The 26,740-nt window shown below is 39.4% G+C and overlaps 1 protein-coding gene across 1 annotated transcript in view; it reads right to left on the reverse strand.

Moving 5' to 3' along the window:
- The window catches only part of NEB (nebulin), a 195,472-nt gene that overhangs the window by 128,414 nt on the left and 40,318 nt on the right, over positions 1-26,740 (reverse strand). The window contains exons 33-52 of the mRNA XM_045032832.1: positions 25,752-25,958; positions 24,933-25,037; positions 24,660-24,767; positions 23,831-24,142; positions 22,253-22,459; positions 20,915-21,019; positions 19,790-19,897; positions 17,710-18,021; positions 17,349-17,555; positions 16,599-16,703; positions 9,968-10,075; positions 8,773-9,084; positions 8,341-8,544; positions 7,648-7,752; positions 6,544-6,651; positions 5,459-5,770; positions 3,761-3,964; positions 3,141-3,245; positions 2,927-3,034; positions 1,523-1,834 (exon numbers count right to left, since the gene is read on the reverse strand). Of these exons, the coding sequence (XP_044888767.1) occupies positions 1,523-1,834; positions 2,927-3,034; positions 3,141-3,245; positions 3,761-3,964; positions 5,459-5,770; positions 6,544-6,651; positions 7,648-7,752; positions 8,341-8,544; positions 8,773-9,084; positions 9,968-10,075; positions 16,599-16,703; positions 17,349-17,555; positions 17,710-18,021; positions 19,790-19,897; positions 20,915-21,019; positions 22,253-22,459; positions 23,831-24,142; positions 24,660-24,767; positions 24,933-25,037; positions 25,752-25,958 (3,654 nt within the window). The remainder of the gene's footprint in view (positions 1-1,522; positions 1,835-2,926; positions 3,035-3,140; positions 3,246-3,760; positions 3,965-5,458; positions 5,771-6,543; positions 6,652-7,647; positions 7,753-8,340; positions 8,545-8,772; positions 9,085-9,967; positions 10,076-16,598; positions 16,704-17,348; positions 17,556-17,709; positions 18,022-19,789; positions 19,898-20,914; positions 21,020-22,252; positions 22,460-23,830; positions 24,143-24,659; positions 24,768-24,932; positions 25,038-25,751; positions 25,959-26,740) is intronic.

A 26,740-nucleotide genomic window follows, 5' to 3' on the forward strand; every position in this document is an offset into this window, starting at 1 on the left:
TTCTTAGTGGGATACTGAGATCTCTGTCGGAAAAAGGGTCTAGAATAATGCTGTGGCCTAAATTGCTTCCTTTTTGTAGCTGGAGTGTAAAGGTTTGACAAGATAGCTTATTAGCAGCTGCTATCACCAAACAATCAGGAACTGAATGAGTAAAGAAATGCTTAAACCCTTCCTGAGAAACCTGGTACCAACTGTCCACTCACTTGGCCTTGGGAGTAAAGAAATTGGAGTCTGCCAGAGTCTTTGCTGGTTCTCTTGTTAATAAGAAAGGCAACACTTCCTGAAGTAGGAACCAATATGACTTTTGGGTCTCTTAATGTCAAAGGAACCATAGTAATTAGGTCACTGATAGAGATGTTTATGCTTCAGAGATCTTGCAAATTGGGAGAAAATGATGGACAAGCCATAATTTCTGCAACCAGGAAGTTGGGAGCGGTGCTGTATGACCAAAGCGAGTAAGAAAAGGAGACCCACAGAGACCTGAATTGTTTTGCGCCTCAATCTAACCATCGAAAAGGACAAGTTACTGACCAAACTCCCACATTAGAAGGACAGTTTTGAAGAGCATGTTAAAGATTTAGATAACTTTGTACATAGATAGACCAGATATTGGATCACCATTGAATCATGGATGGAAAAATATGGATGATCAACTACTTCCTGTATGCTTCAAGGGCCCAATGGCATCTGAGCTTGTACAAGACCTTCTCTGTACATATGCCCATAGGAGTCCCTGCACAATCAGCTGTGACTGTAATCAGAATAATCTGCCCTGCACAGAACTGTGTACATGTCAAGGCAATGAAGACCATGATAACCCACGCACTCTCAACAGAGACCATAATTATGAACAAGATGATGATCATGATTTTGATTAGAAATGTCACCAACACAACTATATTACACCTGTAAAAATTATTAATAGATGTTTATCCTTTAGGTTGCTGTTGTGACGCTTTGAAGTCACAGAGAAATTCAATTTTGTCTTGAAATCATGCATAGAGTTAAAATAACAAACAAAAGCAAATATTTCAGAGCAGCTATTTTAACATGTTGATGGTGTCACTGTTTATCCCAGTTTCTATGGTAATGGCACCACTTGACAGTTCCACATCATTCCTCATCTTAAAGTACACATAATACACTTTCAAATGACGTATAATGTGCTTAGGTGTACAGAGGATACCTTAAGTAGACCAAATTGGTGGAGTCTGACACTAAAGCTTGTAGGCAGGGAGGCCCAGTCAGTGGGGATTGAGATGCAGATTTCCATCCAAGCGAGGTGATGGCTGGGAGTCAGAAGCCTAAAGTGGCTGCCCCCTTGCTGGACCATGGAGGGGGAATACACATGAAATTCACCTGAAACTGTGACAACCCACCAATCTAGTATGCAGCAGAAAACATCGTTGCAGGATAAAAGAGTCCAGAATTGCAGCCCTTAAATATGTTTTTTGACATTGCAGGAAAGACATGTTTAATAAAACACTTCAGTTTTCACAAAGCTAGTAAAAGTCGGACTTACATCACTCTGAAGATCATAAGTTTTCCTGGCATGTACAACATCATTCTGGTCTGGCAGACATGTCCACTGGTGCAGAGGATGTCTATAATCAACTTCACTAACCAGTTCCTGGCACTTCTTGGCAAGTACAATTCCCAGCATATCCACGGGAGTATTATACTTGGTCTTCCATTTCTCAAAATCTTTCTTGTATTCCCTGTCACTCTGGATCTTGGCTACATGCATAGACCACACCATCTTAGGATCATCCTGGATGTTGCGGGCTCCCACATGGTGGCCAAGCTGTTTGCGGTACCCTGCTTTGTATTTGTACTGTAGGCAAAAAAAAAAGTTTAATAAGTAAGATTCGGGGTGGGGGCTAAGAGAACATCCTATAATCCTATAGCAACTTCCTGGAGGACTTCATCATGAGCTCAGAGTATGGAGGCTTTTATGTGAAGAAGTGTTCTGTTCATAGAGTGTGGTATCTGAGTGTAAAGCTCTCGTAGGGCTCCCTGCACTTAAAAAGAAGTTTAGACACAAGAGCTCCTTAAACGTGTAAGAAATAAGATGTCTTTGTGACTAGGTCCTTGGAGTGTTTGGAGAGGAAAACTACAGCTTCCTCTGCCTGAGACATTGTATCAAAGTTATTTCTAATTCCTTGGTCAGGCTCCTCTGAGGTCAGAATTCAGATTCTCTTTCTGAGGTGTCCATCAGTTACTTCCTCAGATAATAGCCTCAACCTTGTTAAGACGTTATTAAAAAATATTGGTAAATGGATACTACATTCAATTACTAAGTATCAAAATATTACATAGACCTTCAACATGCTACAATAATAGTTTAGCTTGACAGTCTCTGAGAGGAAAAACTTCTCCCTGTGACTGGATAAGCCACTGTACGTGGTCATGCCCATGTCAATTTCTCAACTAGCATTTAGCCTAAAATCCAGTCCAAATTTGTTTAATGCTTTTGCATAAAGTCTACTAGTTAACAAGGTGAAACACACTTTTTTCCAAATGCCAGTTTCAATTAAGTGGGTTTGTTACTGGGAAAGGTCTGACAGGCAGTATTGGAAGGTTTCACTACAACAAAAAAACTATTTCTGCTAAAAATATTGACAAGCAATTATTAAATAGGAGGCATTAGTCATAATCAGAACTGGACAAGATGACTTCATTTGTCACACCCCTCAAGCCATCAAACAGAGATCCTCAAATAGACAACAGATATTGGGAGTGGAACCTTGCCACAGATAAAGTAAGGACAGCCCTACAGTTCCCGTAGGGAAGATTTTATTCCAGTTGCACTCTATTTATTGTTTGGAAAGTGTGTTGCTGGATACATGATTGTGTTGATGAAGCATGCCCTCAACTGCTCACTACAATGTTGAGACTGAGAGGAGAAGGGTCCAAGTTTACTTACCTCACTTGCAATATCTCGGGAGGCTTTAGCTGTCCTGATTGGAATGGCATCTACCCGTAGGTCATAGCCTTTCTTCTTGTCCTCTTCCATTGCAAGTCTGTACAGTTTCTAAAATCATAACAAATATTCATTACATTTCAGAAATAATGCACTTTCTTTTCATCTAAATAGTCTCACATGCTGCCTTTCAATTTTTAAGCAAGGCATCACCTACCTCACTGTAATTCAATTTGTTCTGCTGTGCCAATACAATATCAGGGGTATCTGGCATCACATGGATACTAGTTTTATCTTTATTCCAAGCTGCTGTATATGAGCGCTGAAAAGCAAACAGCAAATGTAATAAGATGTTGGAATCATGAAGACCTCAGTCATTATTTGGGTAAGAAACTTTCTGGGTTACAATTCACCTGACATTTATATGAATATCTTTGCTAGGTATAACTGGCCAATTGTCTGTACAATCATGATAAATAATTGCACCCCTCCTTGAAAAGGAAATATACAGCTCTTTACATTAATTATTTTATAACAACATAAAATAACATGTAAAAACATAAAGCTAATCTCTTATTAAACCACTTTTTCATGTTTCTGATCTTAAACATAAGCAACTATTAAATATAGTTTTTAAAATATACCTTAACTATGTGCTAGAAACTCAAAATACAAAACAAAAGTAGTCAGTTATAATGGAAATAAATCCCTGACATTCAATGAAATGGCTATAGTATTGTGAAGTAAACTTCCTTATTTTCCTTTAAGAAAAAACACTTTAGAATCCAGAAAAATTATACCATTTTAATTCTAATTGCAAATAAATAGAAAACTCACCTGGTTCATAATTTCAGAATTGTGCTTTGCCAGAACCATTGGTAGAGAATCAAGCAGGCTATTAAATTTGATCGTGTCTGGGTGTTGCCGATAGGTATGGTCACTCAGGATGTGGGTTGCTCTCTTATTCTTCTCGTCATCCAGAGAACCAATTGGGGACCAGCCAATGCCCCTCATCCACTGAAGATCTGATTTATATAAAAGCTGAAATAACAGAGGAAGACAAGACAGTTTGTTATTTTATTTAGACAACATGAACATTTTTCTTCGAAGAAAAGCAGCACCACTTAAAGAGAGCCTCAATGTTTAATCAATATCTAATGACGACAGAGGTATTGTAGTCCTCTGATATGGATAATTCTATAGTGATGGACTCTGAAACCCAAGGTGGATTCTGCCTACTTCAGTTATAATTATAGAGGAAGACAAGAAAGTTCATTATTTTATTTAGACAACATGAACATTTTTCTTCAATGCAAAGCAGCACCAATTGAGAGATTCTCACTGTTTAATCAATATCATATGATAACAGAGGTTATCACCTCACCGCCCTCTGACAAGGCTAGTTCAGCACTGAGGGTATATCTGTGTTTCAGTGTAAGCCCAGGGTTCAAACTCAGGCTCAATTCCCCCCACCCTCACCCACCGTCTGGTCTACACATAAACCAGGACTCAGACCCAGGTCCCCAAGGGAGTGGAGGTTCCAAGCCTGAGTCAAGCCTGGAGCCACAGTTCAATCCCTATTGCTTTGCAATGTAGACCTGTGCTTTGGGAGTCCACCAAAAGTATCCCACAATCCCATGGGCCAACTTTCTTTGTTCTCAGGACAGTCAACTTTGGTGGACAGTCAAGTTTTCCCACGTGCACCACAAACAAAGGGTTGGAGGGCATATTTTTGGAGGGCATTAGGAATTCTTGGATATGAGTGGCTGGACTGGGGCCTCCACACCACACCACAGCATAGACACTAGAACACCAGGTTGGCACCCAGGGTTCAAAAATTCCTAATCTGGGGATACAAATGATTGTAAATTCTCAAGCCCTAAATCAAGAAACCCAGGGTCTGCTAACTCGAGCTGTACAACTCCGGGCTTACATTACAATGTAGACATGCCCTCACAGTCTCTGAAACCAAGGGTGATTCTGCCTATACTAGTTACTACACAGAAATCTTACTCCACCTGCTGGAAATTCTGTTTCTGTCAGGATGGAGATTCATCTATAACTATAATGGAGATTACCTAGACATTCAATGTGCATTTCAGGAATTACAGCCACCTCTTCCTCTGCCAAATGTCACAGATGAGGATGCACTTCCCAGCCCCTTGAGCTCTTAACATGTCACTTATACAGCCAAAATAGTAATTATTTAAAGACATGAAATTCAGATTTTCTTGCCCTCACTCTGCTCCAATCCACTGTTCAAATCCACTGCAACAAACTTAACTCCAAATTGCTCAAGAGGAGATCAATACTTAGTAAGGATACAAAAAGTAGGCTGCCTGCTGCTAATCGTGAACTTACTAACCTGCAGAAGAGTTCACTTCTATTGTCACTGGTCTGAAAATACCCACCAATCCAGGACGTAAAGGTCTTTGCAGGACGAAAGAGTCCTTAAATATGTTTTTTGACATTGGAGCAAAAATATATTTAATAAAACACTTCAGTTTTCACAAAGCTAGTAAAAATAGAACTTACATCACTCTGAAGATCATACGTTTTCCTGGCATGTACAACATTATGCTGGTCTGGCAGACATGTCCATTTGTGCAGAGGATGTCTATAATCAATGTCACTGACTAGTTCCTGACATTTCTTGGCCAGCACGACTCCCAGCATGTCCACTGGGCTATTGTACTTGGTCTTCCATTTCTCAAAATCTTTCTTATACTCCCTGTCACTTTGGATCTTGGCTACATGCATAGACCACACCATTTTGGGATCATCCTGTATGTTGCGGGCTCCCACATGGTGGCCAAGCTGCTTGCGATACCCTTCTTTGTATTTATACTGTTGGAAAGAAAGAAAAGAACAATTGATGCTTTTTCAGATTCAACCTAGAAATGCTACCTTTGTAAAAACTATTGGTGAAACTCCTTAGTTATTATAACATACTAAGAACCTAATCCTATGAGTTGATGATTGATTCCTATAAATAGCTGAGCATCCTTAATCCCACTGTAGTAGAAGACAATAGCCCTTATAATTTCATAGGATGGGGGTTCACAGCTTTTGCAAACCCTTCCTCATCTATGTAGTCCCAATTTATGTGGCATATTCCACTGGACTTAGTGTGCTTCATTGGGACTATTCACATACAGGTTTGTGGGATCCAGGTTATATTTAGCAAATAATTGTCCATAATGGTTAATTCCAGGTTTGGTATGAAATATTAAATCTGAATTCAAACTCTATTTCAGTGAGTCATATATTCATCTTCAAACAATTACATGCAACTCTGTAGCACAGTCTAAGTCACTGATGTACTATGTTAATTTTCAAATGAAATAAAATGTCAATGTCATCCACAAAATTTCAATAATAAACCGGGTTTAAGTGATATATATAGTAGCAGACTGAAAAAAACAAACACAATGTATTGTTAGGTGACTAGCCTTGCACTGAAGAATCCACTGTATGCCTTCTTTTTCTTTTTTGAAAGACAGAAAGACCTTATCCCACTGACGCCAATAGAAAGACTCCCATTGGTTTCAATCAGCACTGATTCAGCCCTATAGTGCTTAACCACACTGTCTGTTATTTTAGTTTAGTAAGACTCTTACTTCACTTGCAATGTCTCTGGATGCCTTTGCTGACTTGAGTGATATGGCATCACGAGGAAGTTCATAGCCTTTCTTCTTCAGTTCTTCATATCCTAGCTTGTAGAGTTTCTGTTGAGATAAGTTTACAATAATGATTGCAAGAACACTTTGCAGAAAAGTATTCCAGTGTTCATGTTTGGAGAGAAAGGGAATGCTATGTATTTTACACCACAGTTCAAGAACTGAATTCCTATTTTTTACATGTGCAGAAAACAAATGGAGTTGGCTACTACTAATTTTCAATTGCCAAGGCATGCTAGCCGAGCTGTCATGTTTTTAAATTAAAAGGCACATTTTTAGGACTCTGAGATGGCTTTTTTTGGTGCTAGAAATTAGTCAAAAGTCTTGCGTGCTATTCTTACTTCAGAAAATTTTCCACCACCAAACTAAGGGTGGAAATTATTGCATAACTGCAATAGATTGACTGGGGAGAGGCAAATAAAAGTTTTTGGTTGCAACTCATTTGCAACCAATACTGTCATTTACTTTACTTATGTAATCTGATTAATAAACATTGCTCCAGACCACAATTACATGGACTTATAAGAAAGTCAACAATGCATATTTTCTGACTCCCCATGTGTCTGTTTTCAACCTATCATGACCTCTCCTCTTGAATACTATTGATAAATCTTTTTGGCATTTCTTTCTTATGTTCCATGACAAAGGAGAATTTGACAAAAAATGATACTCTAATTCTAAAAATTCAACTCACTGAAATTAGACATTTTCCCACAACAGGTTGCTAGACTAATTACATTTTATTGGAGAGGTATTTAAGGTGTTGATTTGAGCAATAGGGATGAAATGGACATATCTAAAGATAGCAACCTCATACTGCATGCTTTGTTGGTATTTTTCTTGTAATCTAATAACTGCCATATTGGCTCCCTCCACAGAACAAGTTTGCCAGAAAAAGACCATGGGTATGTTAAAGGTTGTAAGAATTCAAGAGTTCCAAAATAAATTCTGAAGGACTTTACTGCAATTTAGACTGCATTCATGAAGTGAATTTTCAAGTCATAAGCTCGTCGAACATCCAGTGTAGTATGGAGTTAAACTTACGTCACTTGTATTGATTAAGTTTGCTTTAGCCAAAAGGATTTCAGGAGTGTCAGGCATGATGTGAATGTGAGTCTTGTCCTTGTCCCATGCTTCTCTGTAAAGTCTCTAGAAGGAGAAACAAACAAGAACAGTGTGTCTAATAGAATCTTCATATAAATAGCAGATTTCATTCAGCTCCACCTTACGTCTTTAACATCAATACAAGAACATGTCACGCAAGTATCAAGTGTGGGAGATATAAATGGTACTGGATGGATAGTTGAAGAAAATAATGCATTAATCACTTAGAGTTCTATTTAATACAATTTTTTGCATCCCTTTTGTATGTGGAAGGCCAAAAAGAGTCATCATTACAGCAGTCCCATATACAGCATAATTAAGGTTAAATATGGGTAAAGATATTATTTATGCTTAACATTGAATACGTTTTGTAGATCAGCCATGATAATCTCCTGAATCACATTTGGGATTTCTTGACAGCTGAACTCAAGATGCCAAACAGGCCAAAAATCACAGAAATCTGACATTTTACTAAACACACAGCTATGACCAACAACAGGAAAATTCCTTTTTTAAAGACATATTAGTCACTGTTAACTCAAATTATACTAGTTTTAGCATTATATAAGAGGTTGAAATAAATTACAAGTTAATTTATGTTTTCAATTAAATGTGCAGCCTTCAGAAACTTACATCACTCCTATTTTTGGCATTAGACTTTGCCAAAACTATGTCCATGGCATCAGGAATACTTGTGAATTTAACAGTGTCTGGTGGCTGGCGGTATTTCTTCTCACTCAGGATTTCTGAAGCTTTCTTGTTCTTTTCTGCCTCCAAAGAGCCAGAGGGGATCCATCCCAGGCCTTTAAGCCATTGAAGATCTGACTTATATACATTCTGTTAAGGAACCAAACAAATCAGGGAAAGTCATTCTCTTGTCTGCATCAATGAACTATGTTAAAAGATTAACTGGCAATTAATAGAGCTTGTTTAGCTATGATCTATATTGCTGGAACTACAAGAGGAAATGTCATTTCTGCTCTACAGGGACACCAGATTCCCTTCAATAATGAACATATCTTCCATAAATATAAAAGAAATATATCAAGTAAAAAGGAAACTTACATCACTCTGTAGTTCATATACTTTCTTAGCTTGGATGATGCTAGTCTGGTCTGGCAAACTAGTCCATTGGTGTAGGATCCGTCTGTAGTCTACATCACTAACCAACGACTGGCATTTCTTAGCCAGCAGGAAGCCCAACATATCCACAGGCATGTTAAACTTGGTCTTCCACTTCTCAAAATCTTTCTTGTACTCCCTCTCACTCTGCATCTTGGCTACATTCATGGATAACACAAGTTTGGGATCATCCTGTAGGCTGCGGAATCCAATGTGATGTCCCAGCTGCTTGCGGTAACCTTCTTTATACTTGTACTAAAATCATAAAGATTGTGGTACTCAAATTAAGGTAAGAATGAGAAAATGGGGAAATAACAGCTTATCAGATACATTCACCAGCATGCCATGTATGCTGGCAGTTAGACTCACAAGCAAACTTGAACTTCTTGCTCTCTTGGATGCTAGAAGCTGAGCAGATCATTGTGGTTTCACACTTAGGGGTCTAATATTCCCTTGATGTATGTGCATAACTTTGCTTGATGTTAGTGTTCTAGGAATGCCTCTGCTGCCGAAGGAATTGAGCCTTTGGACTCCGTAGAAAGAGCAGGCTGCACATCTCTCAGAATGTCTCCTCCACTGCACGAATTACCAACCAACTACAATCTGGAGAGACCACTTGCTTGGAACTCCCAGGCGGAGACATAATCCCAGTGTCTCAAGGGATAAAAGTCAGCACTGGAAAATGTAGAGTCCTGACTATCCAGAACATTTCCCTAAAAATTAGCAAACACCTGTCCTTATACACAAGCACTGCACTGAGGCTGGGATGTGGAGCAGTGCTGGGCATGTGTCTGCCCTGAGACCTGTTCTACAGCCTTCATGGTAGATTGACTCAGGGCAGTGGGAGGACATAGACCAGGTAGCTCTGGGTAGTACAGGCTGCTCCCATGCCACATAGAAGGCAGATGGCAAGCTTGGGGTCATGGTGCAATGATATGAGAGCAATCTCTCTCCTACTGTCTCATCAATGCTAAGAGAGTCTGTCCCACTGGTTACACGGGGAGGAAACGCTCTCTTATCTCTCTATCCCTTCCAGCACACCTTCGTAGCACAGGGATGGACCTGGGCCAATGAGGGTTATTAGACTGTGTCTGAGTGCATAAAATCCATCACAGATCGAATTGAAAATGTCACTTACATCACTTGCAATGTCCCTCGAAGCTTTGGCTGCTTTCACTGAAATGGCTTCAGGTGTGAGGTCATAGCCTTTCTTTAACATTTCTTCCCATCCATGTTTGTACAGTTTCTAAAATTGAAAACAGAGAGTGTTTTCCAAAACTCCCCTTGCATCTTTGTAAAAACAATACAAATAGAACCCATGGCATAAACATTGAATCCAAGTCCTGAGTACTACACTCCATCTTAACTCAGCACTTACTCAGGCAAAAGTTTTGCCTCAGAAAAGTGTGTGTGAAAATTGAGGGCCAGGTTGTAGCTGAGCCCTGCATGGATGCAAAAAAGTGAGAGAGCACAAAGCACCCCATTCAGGGAGCAGGCTGCTCTTAGTTCATTACCCTTTCCCTACAGCAGAGCGGGCCAGATATGCAGGACAGCATACACTGCACCCCTGCAGGCTGCCCCTCTGTGCGCTGGGGAGCATTTGGAAACATGGTTTTATTATAGTTACTGATACTTTCACTGGGGCAATGTGATCTGCACTGTCTAATGCAGGGCTATGGCTAAACCTACAATAGACCCTCAGGTAAGGACTTCAAGATTTGACACTTTAGGGGGCAGTATTAGGGATTGTGTCTTTAATACATTATAGGTTTTTTTCACAAGTGCTTACTAGATTACAAATAATCTGTTTGCAATGCTTGTTCTTACATAAGGAATAATTAATATTTAGGGATGAATTCATTCCCTTTGTCACTCCACCAAAGTAAATGGCATTACAGCAGGAAAGAATTTGATCCCCATCTATCATACTAGGTTAAAAATCAGAGTTCAATTAGTTCTTTCTTTGTGAGGCTAGCAGCATTGGATGTACCCTGAGAATGAAACAGGATGAGACACCCCAAATATACTTTGTTCAGTTTAGTTTTGATTATTTATGCTAATGCTTCATAACACACGAGTATGTTCTATATTGTTGGATAATTTGTAAAAACTAACATGCCAACGTCCTCAGCTGATGTCCACTGTCGTGTGGAGCTCCATCTCAGAGAACATATGATGATTTGCACCAGCTGAGGATCAGGTCCAAGAAGCCTTAGTAATGTGAGACTTCATTCTCTATTTTGCATACTTCTATAGTCCCCAGTACCATAATGCCTCAAAATCTTTAATGAATTTATCGTCACAACACCCCTAATAAGGTAGGAAAGTGCTATTATCCCCATTTCACAAAGAGGGAAATGAGGCGGACAGGCTAATTCACATGTCCAAAAGCACACAGAAAGTCCGTGGTGGGGCAGAGATTTGACCCCAGGCTTCCCAACTTCTAGTCTAATGCCCTGAACACCAGATCAATCTTCCTCACTCACTAATACTTTGCTGGGAAGTTTGGCCACTGGAGTGGAACTGAAGTAACTACTAATATTGGGTATGGATTTGCAAATTTCCTATTAATCAGGATGTACTGTAGCTCTAAAAAATGCAATCCAGTTGAACTATGCACATGTAATTTAAACACTTGGAGTTAATAGACCTGCCTCTAACCACCCACAGAAAGCAAAAACTAAGTAGTTTACAAAAAATCTCTAGCACAGACTGTCACTCTCCTATATTTAGAAGGAAAATTAAGAAAGACAGTCAGAAAAAAAGGTGGAAACAACTGTAAATGCTTCATATTCTATGTGCCTGTTATATTTGGACTCAGCAGAGATGGAGAGAGACAGACACAAAGGGAGCTGATAGAAACACAGCTGTCTGCTATGGAGACTTTATTGTTCTGGCAGTAAAACTGAAACCAACACTAAGGTGAGGCTTTGCACTGGGAATGCTAAACATTAAAAGAGGCAGAACATCTCATTCTCCACCCTACTTTTAAAAACTTCCCAAATTTATATACATCATCATTTACATGGCTAACATGAAACACTATATAACCTAAATAGTGCAGGTGGACTACCACTGACTCTCAAACTGTAAGGGATTATTCTGCCCTGGTATAACAACTCACTAACTAAACAATATATAAGTTCAGGCATACAACTGGTTTTCACACTCTCTTGGATAATATGGTGACAATGGTGTGGCAGTGCCCTTCACAACAGGAACAGTTTGGGGGTAAGGAATCAACTGTATCTGGTACCAAAGTTTTTTCCACCAAACTGTTGACATTAGGAGTTGTAATGGAAGGAGGTTTGAAAGGAGGAACAGAAAGTCCTACTGGAACATCTCCCAACTCCAGTACTTGCCAAGACTGCAACTGATCCATATGTCATTTCCATAAAATACCACCAGTTCTACCATACACAAAACAAGTTCTGTGCATTTTACAAGTTCTCCAGGTACCCATTTCACCACACAACTGTAGTTGCGAGTCCATACTGAGTCTCCTACTTGAAAAAAATGATGATGAGTCTCATGTCATTAATCAATTTGCATAGATTGGGATTTGGCTACAGAGGAGGCAACATCAAGATGTAGCAGGTCGCAACAGGTATACAAAGATCACTTCAAGAGAAGAGTTGCAGATGACTCCTGGGTAGGAACACGTGTTGTGTTCCTGTAGACAAGCAAAAAATTATCCAGTTTCTGCTGATGACTCAAAATAGACTTGTTAACTCTTAAGCAGGCCTTACATGACTGTAAAAGCATTCTGCAAGTCCATTTGTAGCAGGATGGTATGGAACAGAACATATGTGCTGAATTCCATTTGAAGCTAGGAACCTCTGAAATTCTTCAAATTGAAGTCTGTTGTCACTCACTAACTGTTCTAGTAAGCCAAATTGGCTAAACATGCAGAGATGTCCAATGGGTTTGGTAGCTGTAGTAGAAATCATTCTAAAATCTCTGGCCACTTTGAATACGCACTGACTACGACTAAAGGTCTGGCAACGTCCATGTGAATATGTGTCCAATGAGTCTGAGGCCCCAACCAAAGGTGTAAACGAGCTGGACTAGGATCATGCTGAATTTACTGACACATACTATAGCACTTCTCTTTCCTCTCAATATCTTTGTCATCAAACATGACTCCAGCCTATGGCCTTCACTCATCCAATGCCAAAATGACCATCACAAAAACCAGAGAGTGAAGTGATTCTGGAATGATCACTCTTATTCTGCATAAGATGCAATTGTGATTCAGATATAAAACACGCTGATGTGCAGTAAACTGGGGATTCTGATGATCCAACACTGTACCTTGTAATACCATTCCCTTCACAAGAGAAAGCACATCATCCTTAGCGGTTTTTGTGTTGATGTCTGTGCTAGTGATGGGTAACCTCTCCATCAAATTGAGATAAAACATTTCATCTGACGTTTCTTTGGGCTAATGGAAGCTTGGGCATGGCAGTCCATCAGCATTGCCGGGCTGAGTCCCTTTACAGAACTGAATAGCATAGGAATGAGCTGAAAGTAGCAACGACCACCATTGCATCCGAGCAGCAACTAATGATGGAATTCCATGTTTAGGTGCAAAAATTGAAAGTGACAGGAGATAATCCATCAGCAAGGTAAAATATCTACCATACAGATAGATATGGAACTTCCGAATTCTGAAGATAATGCTTAGAGCTTCTTGCTCTACTTGCACATAGTTCTTCTCAAGCATAGTAAGCGTTCGTGAAGCAAAGGCAATTGGTTTCTCCATGCCATCAGGAAAAATATAGAGAAAGAGCTCATGCACTCAGATGGTGAAGCATTACAAGCCAATTGCAATAGTAGTGAGGCATCAAAGTAAGTAAGAACTTCGGCTGATGTCAAATTTCTTTGCTTCCTTAAACACACACACGCACACAGAGTCTACTTCCATTTTTTCTTTGCTTGTAACAATTCATGTAAAGGTGCCAATACTGTCACCAGATTAGGCAGATTAGTAGTTAAACAGCCCTAAGAATAAATGTAACTGTGACACATTCTCTGGAGTGGTGCGTAAAGAACCACCTTCTCTTTCTCTGGTGATTCCTTAAGCCTGTGGTATCAATTGCATGTCCAACTGAAGGTTTGAAAACTCACATTTGTCTTGACATACTCTCAGTCCATGGCCTTCCAAACACTGCAAGACAACATACAAATTTTGAAGATGATCCTCTGGATCCTTTCATGTAACAAGGATGTCATCCACATAGCAATGAACTTCGTTCAGTCTCTTCAGAATCTCATCCATAGCTTTCTGGGACAGGACAAGTGCCTATGTGATACTGAAAGGCAACCTGTTACAACAAAATAAGCCTTTTTGCATGTTGATTGTGAGATATTTGTGACATGTGGGCTCGATCTCTATTTGTAGGTATGCATTGAGCAAATCCAATTTACTGAAACACAGTCCTTCAGTAAGAGTAGCAAACAAACCTTCAATACGAGTTAGTGGACTGGTCTGAACATGAGACTGGATTCAGCATCACAAACACCACAAATCTGGGAAATGAGCCATCCTTCTTGATTACTTGTATGATAAATGTAGCCAACTCACCATGTGAAATCTGTGATAAGACTCCAGTGTTCACTAAATGCTCCATATCAGCTTCTACTAGAGGCTTCAGAGTATAAGACACAACTCTGGGCTTGCAATATTTTGGCTATCAGACTTAATACTGAGCTTCACTGATACATTGCTCATCTGTCCAAGTTCTTGTTCAAAGACATTGGAGTGTCTGTCCAGTATTTCTTGAAGACTTTGAGGTGCTTTCATGGTCACCATGATCTCAGTCCAATTCTCCTTAAGCGTCTCAAGCCAAAATCTGCCAAATAATGGTGATAACTTTCCTTTGCTTGCATACAAGAGTAAAGCAACTGATTGTCCATCTAGTTGAACTGGCATCTGGAATATCCCTTCTGTTACTAACTTTTCTCCAGCATAATGCTTCAAAACCATAGAGGTTTCTTCCAGAGGCGCTTGTGTCAATATCTGATGATAGGCAGATGCAGAAATCAGTGAGATGGCAGCTCCAGTATCAAGTTCCAGTCTTGCAGGAACACCTTCAATCAAGGGAGTAACCAAGATCCCATTTTTTACACCAACTTCTGATAACATGTGTAGGGCTAGGTCTTGATCAGTGTCAGTAGAACTCTTGTCTTTATCCACATTATGAATTTCCGACTTCACATTAAAGTCCAGAGAATCCTTCTCTGCAGTTTCCATGACAATAGCTACTTCACAGCCATCTTGAAGGTAAGCACTGACACAGACACTAACTTTTTCTGGATCTCATCATTACATAATCCAGAGACAAACTGGTCACACAGGGCATCAAACTGACAATACTCTTAACAACTTCCTTAGAGCAGAAACAAACTGTGCTCCGAATTCTCCACTTCCCTGATGTCACTAATGGAACTGGTATTATTCTGCTATCATCAATGGGATAGGAGAAAAGTGTTCCTGTATTGCTGCAGTAATTGCAGCATATGTGGAAGTTCCAGGCACAGTTGGACACAACAGGTCATGCAGCAGTCTACATGCCTTTGGACCCATCACTGTCAGCAAGTTTGAAACCATTTGTCTGTCTGGAATGGTGTTGCCAGCAATAAATTGCTGAAAACATCCAAGGTACATTCATGATTTGTGGTTTTCATCAGACTCACCAACACTACACAGAAAAGTTGCCATTTTACTCTGCTCTGCTGTTGCACTTCACGTCTCCTGGACATCATCTCTGCCACAGTGAAATTCCCCCTTTTTTAAACTGTGCACTATCTGCCCTTGATTTCCCTTTGCTGGCTGTGTGCTTATACTGTAGAATGCAGAATTCAGCTCCCTCTGCTGGCTGAAGACCCTCAGTGCAGGCTAAAGCTATCTCACATGCTGCCTTCTTGCACACAGTCAACCAAGATGGCTTCTTGCATTGCCCTCACTGCTCTGTTTGGACAGCTCCAGCAGTAACTGCGACCCAGATCCTTTGTTCTATCTTTATTTGCCTACTTCCCCCTCTCTAGCTAGCTGGCTCACACTGTCCCAGCAGCAAAAAGCAGCAGTCTGTCACCTGCTGTCTAGAGGTGAAGTTTTCCCCTTTTATACATCATATTATCTGCTATTTCTTCCTCTTCAGGCAGTGGGAATAGAGGATATTCATGAAACATAAATTCTTCATTGCCAGTATGTTATATTTGAACCCAGCAGAGAGGGAGCCAGACAAACAGACACAAAGGGAGGTGATGGAAACACAACTGTTTCCTGTGGAGACTTCATTGTTCTGGCAGCAAAACTGAAATCAACATGAAGGTGAGGTTTTGCACAGAGGAGTGCTCAAACATTTAAAGGGACAGGACATCACAGTGCCCAGTGGGTCCATGATGATAGGTTGAGAAACCTGCACATAGTGGGTTTGGAATTTTATAACAAGGAATTTGTAACCTACTCTGACTGAGGCCATGAAGGACCCTGTACATGTCTGTGGGAGGTATAAAGAACGCACTAAGCCTTTTTCTGAGTTCACCTTGCTGAACAGGGCTAATATTTATGTTTAGCAAGAGTTTAGGATTAAATTTTCAGAAGCTCCTAAGTGACACAGGAGTCTAAGTCCCATCTATTTTTCATTTCCCTCTAGTTCATAACAAATATTTACTCTTAAATAACAGGACACCTTTCACTGAGGAAAACAGAACTAATGTATTAAAAAATGAACTACAGTATAAAGTATTTTACAACTCTTTACCTGACTGTAATTTGCCATGTTCTGTCTGGCCTGTAGAATATCAGGTGTATCTGGCATCACATGAAGCTGAAGTTTATCCTTCTCCCAAGCTTGAGTGTACATATGCTACAGGAAAAAAAGAGTACCAGATATGCTAATAGGAATGATAGATAGATCTCTCTGTGTGTACTTTGTTTATGGACAGAGAGAGAGAGAGAGAGAGTTGCTGATTGTATTTATTTTTACTGACTTAATCCATGATTCAAGTGAATTAGGATCCAATCTTGCTCCCACTGAGGTCAATTCATCAGGCCCTTAGTGAGCATTTCTAGCAATGACTATCAGCCTGTTCCACAGTCATTTGTTTAAAGCCAGTGTTTCTCCTTAGTAAAGAGGGCAGGATGAGACCTGCACTGGCTAGACTTCTGAATGCTGTTATGGAAGCTTATAGTTCCCCTCCCGCATCCCAGAATTAGAAATTAACATTTATATCATGCCAGTGAGAATAACTGAGACTGTACAAGTAACAATGACATGATCAAACCCTGAGAAAAATGGGAGAAGGAATTATTTAGCCAGTAATTGGGTGCTTGGATCTGGTAAAAGAAATCTGTAAATGGCTTGTTCTCTCATACCTTAAAAAGAAATTAATTATCTTGGCAAAGCTAATTTGCCAGGGAAGCATGTGTTTTAAGCAATGTTGGAGAAAGGCAGTGTCATTGAATTACACAGTGATCATTTACATCCACGATTTTTACTGTATTCCCTCACCTGATTCATCACATCTGCATTGTGTTTTGCTAGCACCATGTCCATGGAGTCACTCTGTTTTGTGAAGGGGAAAAGGCTTGGGTGCTGGCGGTAATTCCTGTCACTTGCAATTTCTGTGGCTTTCTTAGATTTCTCCACGTCCAGAGAACCAGCAGGGCTCCAACCAAGTCCTTTGTACCATTCATTGTAGTCCTCTTTGTACTTATTCTGTAAAACAGAAGACAAAAAGGAAAAGCACATTTTACAAATTTCAGCAACTGAAAAATTCTCTTGTTTAAAAAAAAATTCTTCATATACAACTGAAAAAGTAGTACTGTATAGGCAGTGGCCAAATCAGAACAAAAAAAACCCAGTAACTTACATTACTTTGAATCCGATTCATGTTTCTGGTCAGTTCCACATTAACTGCATCTGGTAGGAGGATATATTTGTGGATCAGGTGTTTGTAGTTAGTGTTGGTTATATTACCTTGTGCCTCCTTCGCTGCCCTGATACTTAATGTATCAGCAGGTGTATGGTAACTGGTCTTGCTGGTCTCATAGGCTTTCTTGTACTCACGATCAGACTGCATCTTAGCCACTTGCATAAAATGGACTAGTTTGGGATCATCCTGGAGGCTGCGGAAGCCTACAAGTTTCCCCTTATCCATTTCATAACCTAATTTGTATTTGTACTGTGAAGAAAACAGAACAAAAGGCCTTAAAACCACCTTGCCTATAACAAATTAAACTGAGAAAATAATTAAGCAACCTTTCCTCTGAGAAAAATCCACATCTATTAGAAATACGCTATTTAAAAATCACTGTGGGAAACACAGCACCAGTAGCTTTTTCTACTTAATCTGATGCTAACCCCTGAAAAAACTCAGGGGTCCTACCTCTTTGATCTTTATGAGGGACATTTTAAAAAGAATTATCCTAAAAATCCTTTTCATGAAAAGGAAAGTTTCTTCATAATGCCATACTCCCTGCAGTGCCTCATGTAGCCTCTGAGGACAGCTGTTACTGAATCTCACTGTCATGGCATCACATAATTTGAGAAGATTGAGAGACTGATAAGAAACTAAGGAAGTCCCAATTTGCTGGAGGCATCCCTTTGAAAAATGTTTGGATTTTATTTTACTAACACTTTGAGCTCAGGTCTGGAGTTTGGCCCAAGTTTGAAGATCAAATGACCTCTGTGGTTATGTTTAGTTCTAAGACTGAACAATTGTTTTTAAACTTACAAGCTGCTTCCCGCTATTTCCGAGTTTTGTTTTCTTAATAACGGTGTAATGGATTAAAACCTTAAACCCGAACTAGGTCCATACTCAAGCAACACTCCCATTGGCCTAAATCCTGGTCAGCAGAGTGCACAGACCCAGTATCAGGCTCTGATCTGCACTGCTGAGCTCCTTGGAGAGGGTTTGGGAGGGAGGAAACCTCCTCCCAGGCTATGAAGCAGCTGCAGATCCACTCTGCAGTGTCTATTGCAACTCTGAGGCTGCTGTGTGGAAGAACTTAAGGATCAACACAGCATCAGCTTTTTCAGCCTTCTCCTTCCCCGCTTCCATAGGCTAGTTTTGTCCTTGCTACACCCAAAGCCTGAACAGTGATATTCAGGGAACCTCAGTGTGGACCCTGACTTCTGTGCTCCCACCCCACCTTTGCACAGTGAAACTCTGTACTGGTTTTCTCTGCAGGATTTGCCCCCCTGACTTCAGTGCAAATGTCACCTAAACAGAGACTGAGTACAAGATGAGTAATCAGGTCCTACCATTGTAGTATTAGCAGCAAACATAATTTATTACAAAGCGCCCTTTGTTCCATTCAAATATTGGTGAGGCTAACATCTGAACTCCATAATGCAGCAATTAAGGAGTAACACGTGTATATCTACACTAAAGCATGCAGCTACCCGGGGCGGCTCTAGACATTTCGCTGCCCTAAGTATGGCGTCATGCCGCGGGGGGGGGGGGGGGGGGGCGCTCTGCCGGTCGCCGGTCCTGCAGGCTTCGGTGGCCCTCCGCAGGCATGCCGCCGAAGGCACCCCGCTTGCCACCCTCCAGAGCGCCCCCCGCGGCATGCTGCCCCAAGCATGCGCTTGGCGTGCTGGGCCTGGAGCCGCCCCTGCCAGCTACTATATACAATGTCACCTTTAAAAAGTGCTCCAGCAAAGTCACTTTGACAAATGACTCGTACTATATAGGTAAAATTGGTTTTCTAAATGAGATCCATGCTAGAATGACTCCTTATGTATCTCCCTATCTTCCTAATGAAGCAATTGCTCTTTGATCACTGTGAGCCAATATAATGTCACAAAAGCTATACTTATTAAACACATTTATAAACAATATAGAAAATAAAGAGAATTCATAAATCAGCATCCAAAATGGAATCAAGTCGATAAATGAATGCTTCATAATATTTGACAACAGAGAGTTTCCTCCTTTAAAAACTCACATCACTAGCAATGTCTCTGGAAGCTTTGGCAGCTTTAATGGAGATAGCATCAGCTCTGAGGTCATACCCTTTCCTTCTAGACTCTTCCAAGGAATGCTTGTAAATTTTCTGTGAATTGAAAAAAATAAAGAGAGAATATTTCTTTTTTAAAATGCACTAATGCATATAAAAACAGAATAAACGATGCCATATATGTGATCATTTGAAACAAGAACTTTTCAGTAGCACTGCTCTGTCCTCATATTTAACACTCATACAACAAGTGTCTTAAGGCATTCAGGCACACAACGGGGCAATATTTCAAAATTAAGCACAGAGTATTTGCATCTCTAACTATCTGATTTGCACCTGCAGCTAGGTTACTAGAAGGGCAAAAGACCCTGATTTGTTTCTTCAAGTGCAGAAATATTGGTGAAAATTTAGAAGGCGCAAATTGCATCTATAAAGAAGAGGCCACCATTTCAAAAATGCAATAAAAATATCTACTTTTGTGCACATTATTTATTTACTTATATTACCATACTGCCTAAGAGCCCCAATAATGAACCAGGATCCCTTTGTGCCAGATGCTACGCAAACAGAACAAAAAGATGATCCTTGCCCAAAGAGCTTACAATCTAAGTATAAAGCAAGAGACAACAGATGGATACAGCATTGCAAGATAGTATCTATACATGCCATTCCTCATTTTACATGTGCAGATGTTAGCAATAGATATCAGAGGTTGAAACTGGCCCATAATGTTGTCTATTACAGACAGCAGACACTAATTTCCATGAAAAATGGAGACTGTTGTGGCTTATGGACTAAATTTTATAAATTAGGGAGGAAAAACAACAATAAAAATCAAGGATACCCAAACTATTGTTTTAACAATTACAAATCCCATTTTAATTATTTATGTTAATATTTCATAATATACCCATAAATATTCTGCAGTATATTTTGTTTTTTACTGTGGCAACTCATTACAGCTTCTGCTATGAAATCTTTGCTGAGTGCAAATTACTATGGATTAGTGAAGGGTGAATAAATGAGGTTCTACTGTACTGTCATTTTAATTACTCCTAATACTAGATAACTGCAAGATAGTGCCAACTAATCAGTCTGAGTAGCAGTACTTACATCACTTATGTTATATGCGTTTGCTTTTGCCAAAGCAATCTCTGGAATATCTGGCATGATGTGAACTTTTGTCTTGTCTGCTTCCCAGGCTTGTGTGTACAGGTGCTGGAAGGGCGAATAAAAAAAGATGTCAACAAAGAAATCAAATATAGCATATTATCATCACCGTTCTTTTTTCATAAGGGCCAAATAGGTCCCCAGAATGCATGCACATCACAGTGTATGAATCCAAGGACAGAACTTGGCCTTTAATTTAAAATGTTACTTCTTTTTAATTATTTTGAAAATGCACCTGTCTACTTACTTTCTCTCTGCAGGATAAAGCAAAACATGGGAAATTTGAGTCTGAGGTTTCCTAACACTACAGGATTATAAACTCTCTCTGTGATGGGACCTGACAAAGTTTGCTGACGTGCTAAAAAAAATGCCCCAAACACACCTGATCCTCTTCTCACTTACAACATTGTGAATCAAGAATAATTCCATTGGAATCAAAGTTATACTGGTATATAAGTGAAGAGAAGAATCAGTCCCATAGGACATACCTGCTTGACGGTTACTAACTATACCTGGTGCATCTAGGAAGGATTAACCTCCTAAATGTGTTCAAACATATCTAGTGACAGAATCCAGCAGAATCCTCAGCTTCTGTACCCAGAGAAAGAACTATTCAGTGTCAGAATATTATGCAATAGCTCTGCACGCAGCTCATTGCTATCAGCTGTCTGCCTTCAGGAGGCAGGCTGACTTGGCTGTCTAACTTAAGAGTAATGGCAAGATCCCAGTGGTAGGTAGGTAAGAGCTCATCTTAGGGAACTGGGTCTGAGAGCCTGTGTGATGGCCTAAAACACTGATGGATCCAGGATCCACTTAATTTTATCCCACCCACCCCTGTTACAGTGCATTCTAGTACTGAGCCTATTTCTATTAAATGGATGATGGCAGCTCAGCGGGCGAATCAGCAGTGAAAAGTTAAAGTGTAACTACAAAGTACATTCATATTACACAGTAGTTTCTGATCACAGTAACATAATTCAGATAAAATATTCAGAACAGCCAAAGTGACTCAGGAGCCTAAGTCCCATTTTCAAAACTGATGTAGGTACTTTTGGAACTGGGACTTGGGCTCCTAAGACATTTTGGCGCTTTTGAAAATTTGCATATTGTGGCCAGCTTTTTCCTTGGTTGTGTCAAGGCCTATGGGGATAAAGTTAATGAGAATCCAGCATATTCATCTGTGGCCAGAACTGATCATTTCAAAAAGAAATGCTCACACAACTCTCCAATTTGTCTTTTATCACTGCATGCATAACTGAATTGTGACAAATATTTTCATACTTTGTCCATGATTTTAGCATTATTTGTAGCTAGAACCATGTTCATAGAGTCCATCAGACTGGAATACTTCAGTTTGTCTGGGTGCTGGCGATATTTCTTTTCACTTATAATTTCCATAGCTTTCTTATTCTTCTCAGCTTCCAGAGAGCCTACTGGCATCCATCCCACACCCTTCATGAATTCATCATAGTCAGCTTTGTATTGATTCTGTAAGGAGAAGGAAATAAATCAGCCTGATGCATGAAAAATTCTGGGTCCCCTTCTACTTGTTTAGTAAGTTTAGTGGTTTTTTGAGTTTTTGAACATATGCACATTTAAATGAATGCAATGGAATAATTTTTATGTATCCAAAGTTTACATCCTTTTATAGCAGTGCTGTGTGTTTTATTAAGGCCCACAACACTAATTTAACCATAAATTCCTTTATTAAATCCAAATGCCAAATGGTATTTATTACAATTGCCCTAAACTTGCCTAAAAGCCTAACTAATAAGCAATTTACTAAATCCAAACAGTAACAAAACATTTATAAGCATTTGATCAAGATACTTACAAATGGGCTAAAGCCAAGGATGTTCAGATTCATATTGGTCAACTTCAGCTTGGTCCGGCAGGTATTAGCAATGTACTCTTTAAGAGTTTACTTTTTTATACCCTTTTAACAAGCAAGTGATGTCATTGCCAATTATCAGACCTTAGCTAAGGTCAGATGAAGGCATTTTTCATACAGCCAATTGTTTACTGCACATGATACCCAATAACCATGTTTTATTTCTATTACTTTAGCCCAATCCTTGAATAAGATAACACTGGTCGTTTGAAGAGTCACTACAAGTTTAACATAACAACTAATTTTCCTCATGGTTTCATTCTTTTTTATTCCATGCTTTGGGCCTCTTGTTCACATTAATATCCCAACTCAAATTAAAACCATAGTTCACCCAGATCTAATGTGGGCCTATATTCCTACACATTCCATATAAAATTCCAATCCCAATTACTTCTGTGAAGCTATAGCATACACAAATATGGCTGCAGGATCAGTCCCTCCCAATAAAAGGAACTAGATTGTGTCTTTAGGCAAAGCCTTCAGAAACAGTGTGTAAGCTCCATCACCTCAGGAGTATCCCCAAGTAACACTATACATTGGAGACATCCCTCTGAGGCACAATAGGGTCCAACTTTGGTTCCCCTAATTATGAAAGGATAATTTCTTGGAAAATGTATGATGATTCTGTTAGTGAAGCTTTCCTTGGCTTGGGCTGCACACAAGTATTACTCCTTGAGTCAAATGGGACATGTAAGCTATAAACACGTGACAAGCATATAAACAAAGTGGGCAAACTTGCCATCTGGATCCCATCTAAATTCTTTATAAACTAGTTTAATTTAATATTTCAGATTATTCTAAGAAATACAATGTGCACATTACTGATGTACTGCTCTTTTATACTTGCTACATGTTAATATACAATTGCACTAGTTTATCTATAAAACTCTAGGATTTAACCTATGGTATTTATTCATAAACTAAATATCACTTAATTGGTAACACAAAAGTTGTAGTCTTTCACTTACGTCGCTCCGTATCTGCATCATGTTTTTGGCTAATTCAAGATTCATAGCATCAGGCAAAACATTGTAATGGTGGAGCAGGTGCTTGTAGTTTGTATTGGTAGCCACTTCCTGTGCTTTCTTGGCTGCCACTACACTGAACATATCAGCTGGGGTGTGGAATCTCGTCTTTGACTTCTCATAGTCCTTTTTGTATTCACGGTCAGACTGCATCTTAGCCACCTTCATGAAGTGCACCAGCTTGGGATCATCTTCAAGGCTACGGAACCCAATATGCTTTCCTCTTGCCTGTTCATAGGCTAGTTTGTATTTGTACTGCAAGCAGAAAATAAACATATCCAGGTAAACTCAGTACAGAAGAATGCATTATTAAGCATGCATTTATTTTTAAAAAGGTATAAAACATTCGGTTTGACCTATCACAGAGGGCTCAACCCTGCAAAGTTGTGAAAACCACAATCCTGATCCACCAAAGCACTTAAGCATATGTTTAAGCATATAAGTAACCCATTGAATTCATGGGGCTATGGTGCTCAGCACTTTGCAGGATCAAGCCAAGAATGATCAAGGGGTACAGAGTACGCAGAGGATCCACTGGAGGCTTGTGAAATAAATATTCAGACCAAGAACTGTTCCAAGATTTACCATACCAAGCATGTAATTCAAACCTAGATTGTCTAGGAGGCTTCAAAAGCCAGTTGTGAAGTAGATATCCTCTAGGGTTGGAATCAGCCCAAATTGGACTTGTTTTATACATGAAGTAGCCTGAATTCCTCTTAATTTACACCTCTTTCATAATGTTACCTGAGTGCAATCTAAAAATAGAACTTACATCACTTGCGATGTCTCTGGAGGCCTTGGCTGCCCTTATTGGGATAGCATCTGACTGCATGTCATAACCCTTCTTCTTCTCTTCCTCCCAGCCTGCCCTGTATAATTTCTAATCCAAAACATAAAAGGGAACAAAGTTTTTGTTATGAAGGTGGAAATGTTAATAGCCCTGCATTGGCATTTAAATGTTTTAAAATGAGAACTATAAAGGGCACCACTTTAGGAGTGCATTTTTAACTGACACTGAATGTCCTGCTTGATTATGTCAGCTTACATCACTCATGGTGATCTGGTTCACCCTCGACTGCAGAATTTCTGGAGTGTCCGGCATAACATGAATGCTTGTCTTCTCTTTGTTCCATTTATCAGTGTAGAGCCTCTGCAATTCCAAAGTGATGTTTAATATAAAAAAATACATTGCAATTCATTATAAAACAAGAGCTTCTTTTCATTTTACTCATGTGTGCTAAATTAGACTCTGCAGCACAAAACTTCATAAGCATTACAAATAACCTATACAAAAAACTAACTATAGCGCAGTGACAATTTCCCTCATCTTTCTTTTGTACTTCCTATGATAAACTATGCAAATGATATTATCATAAGCAACAGACTGTAACTGCAGATTTTCAATGTACATATTGTTTTTCCCTATTCTGTGTGCTCAGGTACACATCCATGACCCACTTGGGATGGTGTCCTGGTTGTGCCCCCAAATGCTTTGGATGTGCTTCAGAGAAGAATCCTCATTTCAGGGAGTGCTTATCCAAACTGAATCAGAATTCCAAAGCTTTTGCAGTTCACTCATTACTAATACTATTTCTCACACACACAAGAATGACAATTCTGTACGTATGGGGAGGATACACGATATAATCCAAACAGAACATAAACTATAATCTTGCTCTGAATGCAAATTGCAGCACACTTTTAACTATGGTGCTTCCATAATGTCTTAGGCCCCCATCCTACTAAGTGATGCATCCAGGCAGACCGATGCACCTATATGGAACCCCAGTGACTTCAGTGCGCTTTACGTTGCAGGACTGAGGCATTAATATAGAAACACAGGTTCCTCGGAGCAAATTCTCACCTTATTCATGGTCTGTGCATTCTGTTTAGCTAGCACCTGCTCCATTGCATCAGTTGTAATGGAATATTTTAGCTTGTCTGGGTGCTGGCGATATTTCTGTTCACTGAGAATCTCTGTAGCCTTCTTGACCTTCTCCACATCCAAAGACTGAATTGGCAGCCAACCAACTCCTCTTAGCCAGTTATTGAAGTCTGTTTTGTAAAGACTCTTTTTACAAAATAAACAGAGACATTAAAAGGGGTAAGAGAAATCAGAATTTCCACACACAAAAAGAAATGAAGTCTTTGAATTTTTCCTGGTCATTGTTGAAAGAAAAATATGAGCAAAATTGATCAGTGCTCACTCACATTTTTCAAAGATATAGGATGCAATTAAAGATCATTCAAAATATAGGGCTAAATTCTTCTCTATGATTCATGTGCAGAACTCCAATTGGAAGCTAAATGCACACCTTTGAGGGCAAAATTTGATGGATAAAGTAGGAAAACTGAGAGGGAGCATAATCATTTTTTTTAGAATAAATGTCTTATTGACACTTTTAGTTAATTTACTCCCAGCAATTCTATCTCTTCAGCAATTTCTTCTTTAGGGCCTGATAGTACAAATCCCTGCTCAGACAAAATTTTCATCAACTTTAATGGACTTCAGGACCTGCCCTAAAACAGTATGAGGATGCAAAGAATAAATCTATTGTATGTATTTTATGGGGGAGAAATGGAGATGAGGCACAAAATGTAAAGTATCCTTCAACAAAATAGATCTATTTATGAAATCCCTAGAAGATACTGGGGAGTGAGGGGGAAGGGAGGAAACAAAAAATAGGACTCTAAGCTACACAGAGATATTATATATAGATAAAACTTAGGTGCTACCACAATACAAATAATGAACAGTAATATCACAATACAATTAGAAAGTAACAACACCAACCACAGAAATGTACTTATGATCAGAAAATATGTTCCTTGGCTGGGAAGTAATTTAATGTT

This window comes from Mauremys mutica, chromosome 10 (assembly GCF_020497125.1).
Source record: "Mauremys mutica isolate MM-2020 ecotype Southern chromosome 10, ASM2049712v1, whole genome shotgun sequence".
NCBI lineage: Eukaryota > Metazoa > Chordata > Testudines > Geoemydidae > Mauremys > Mauremys mutica.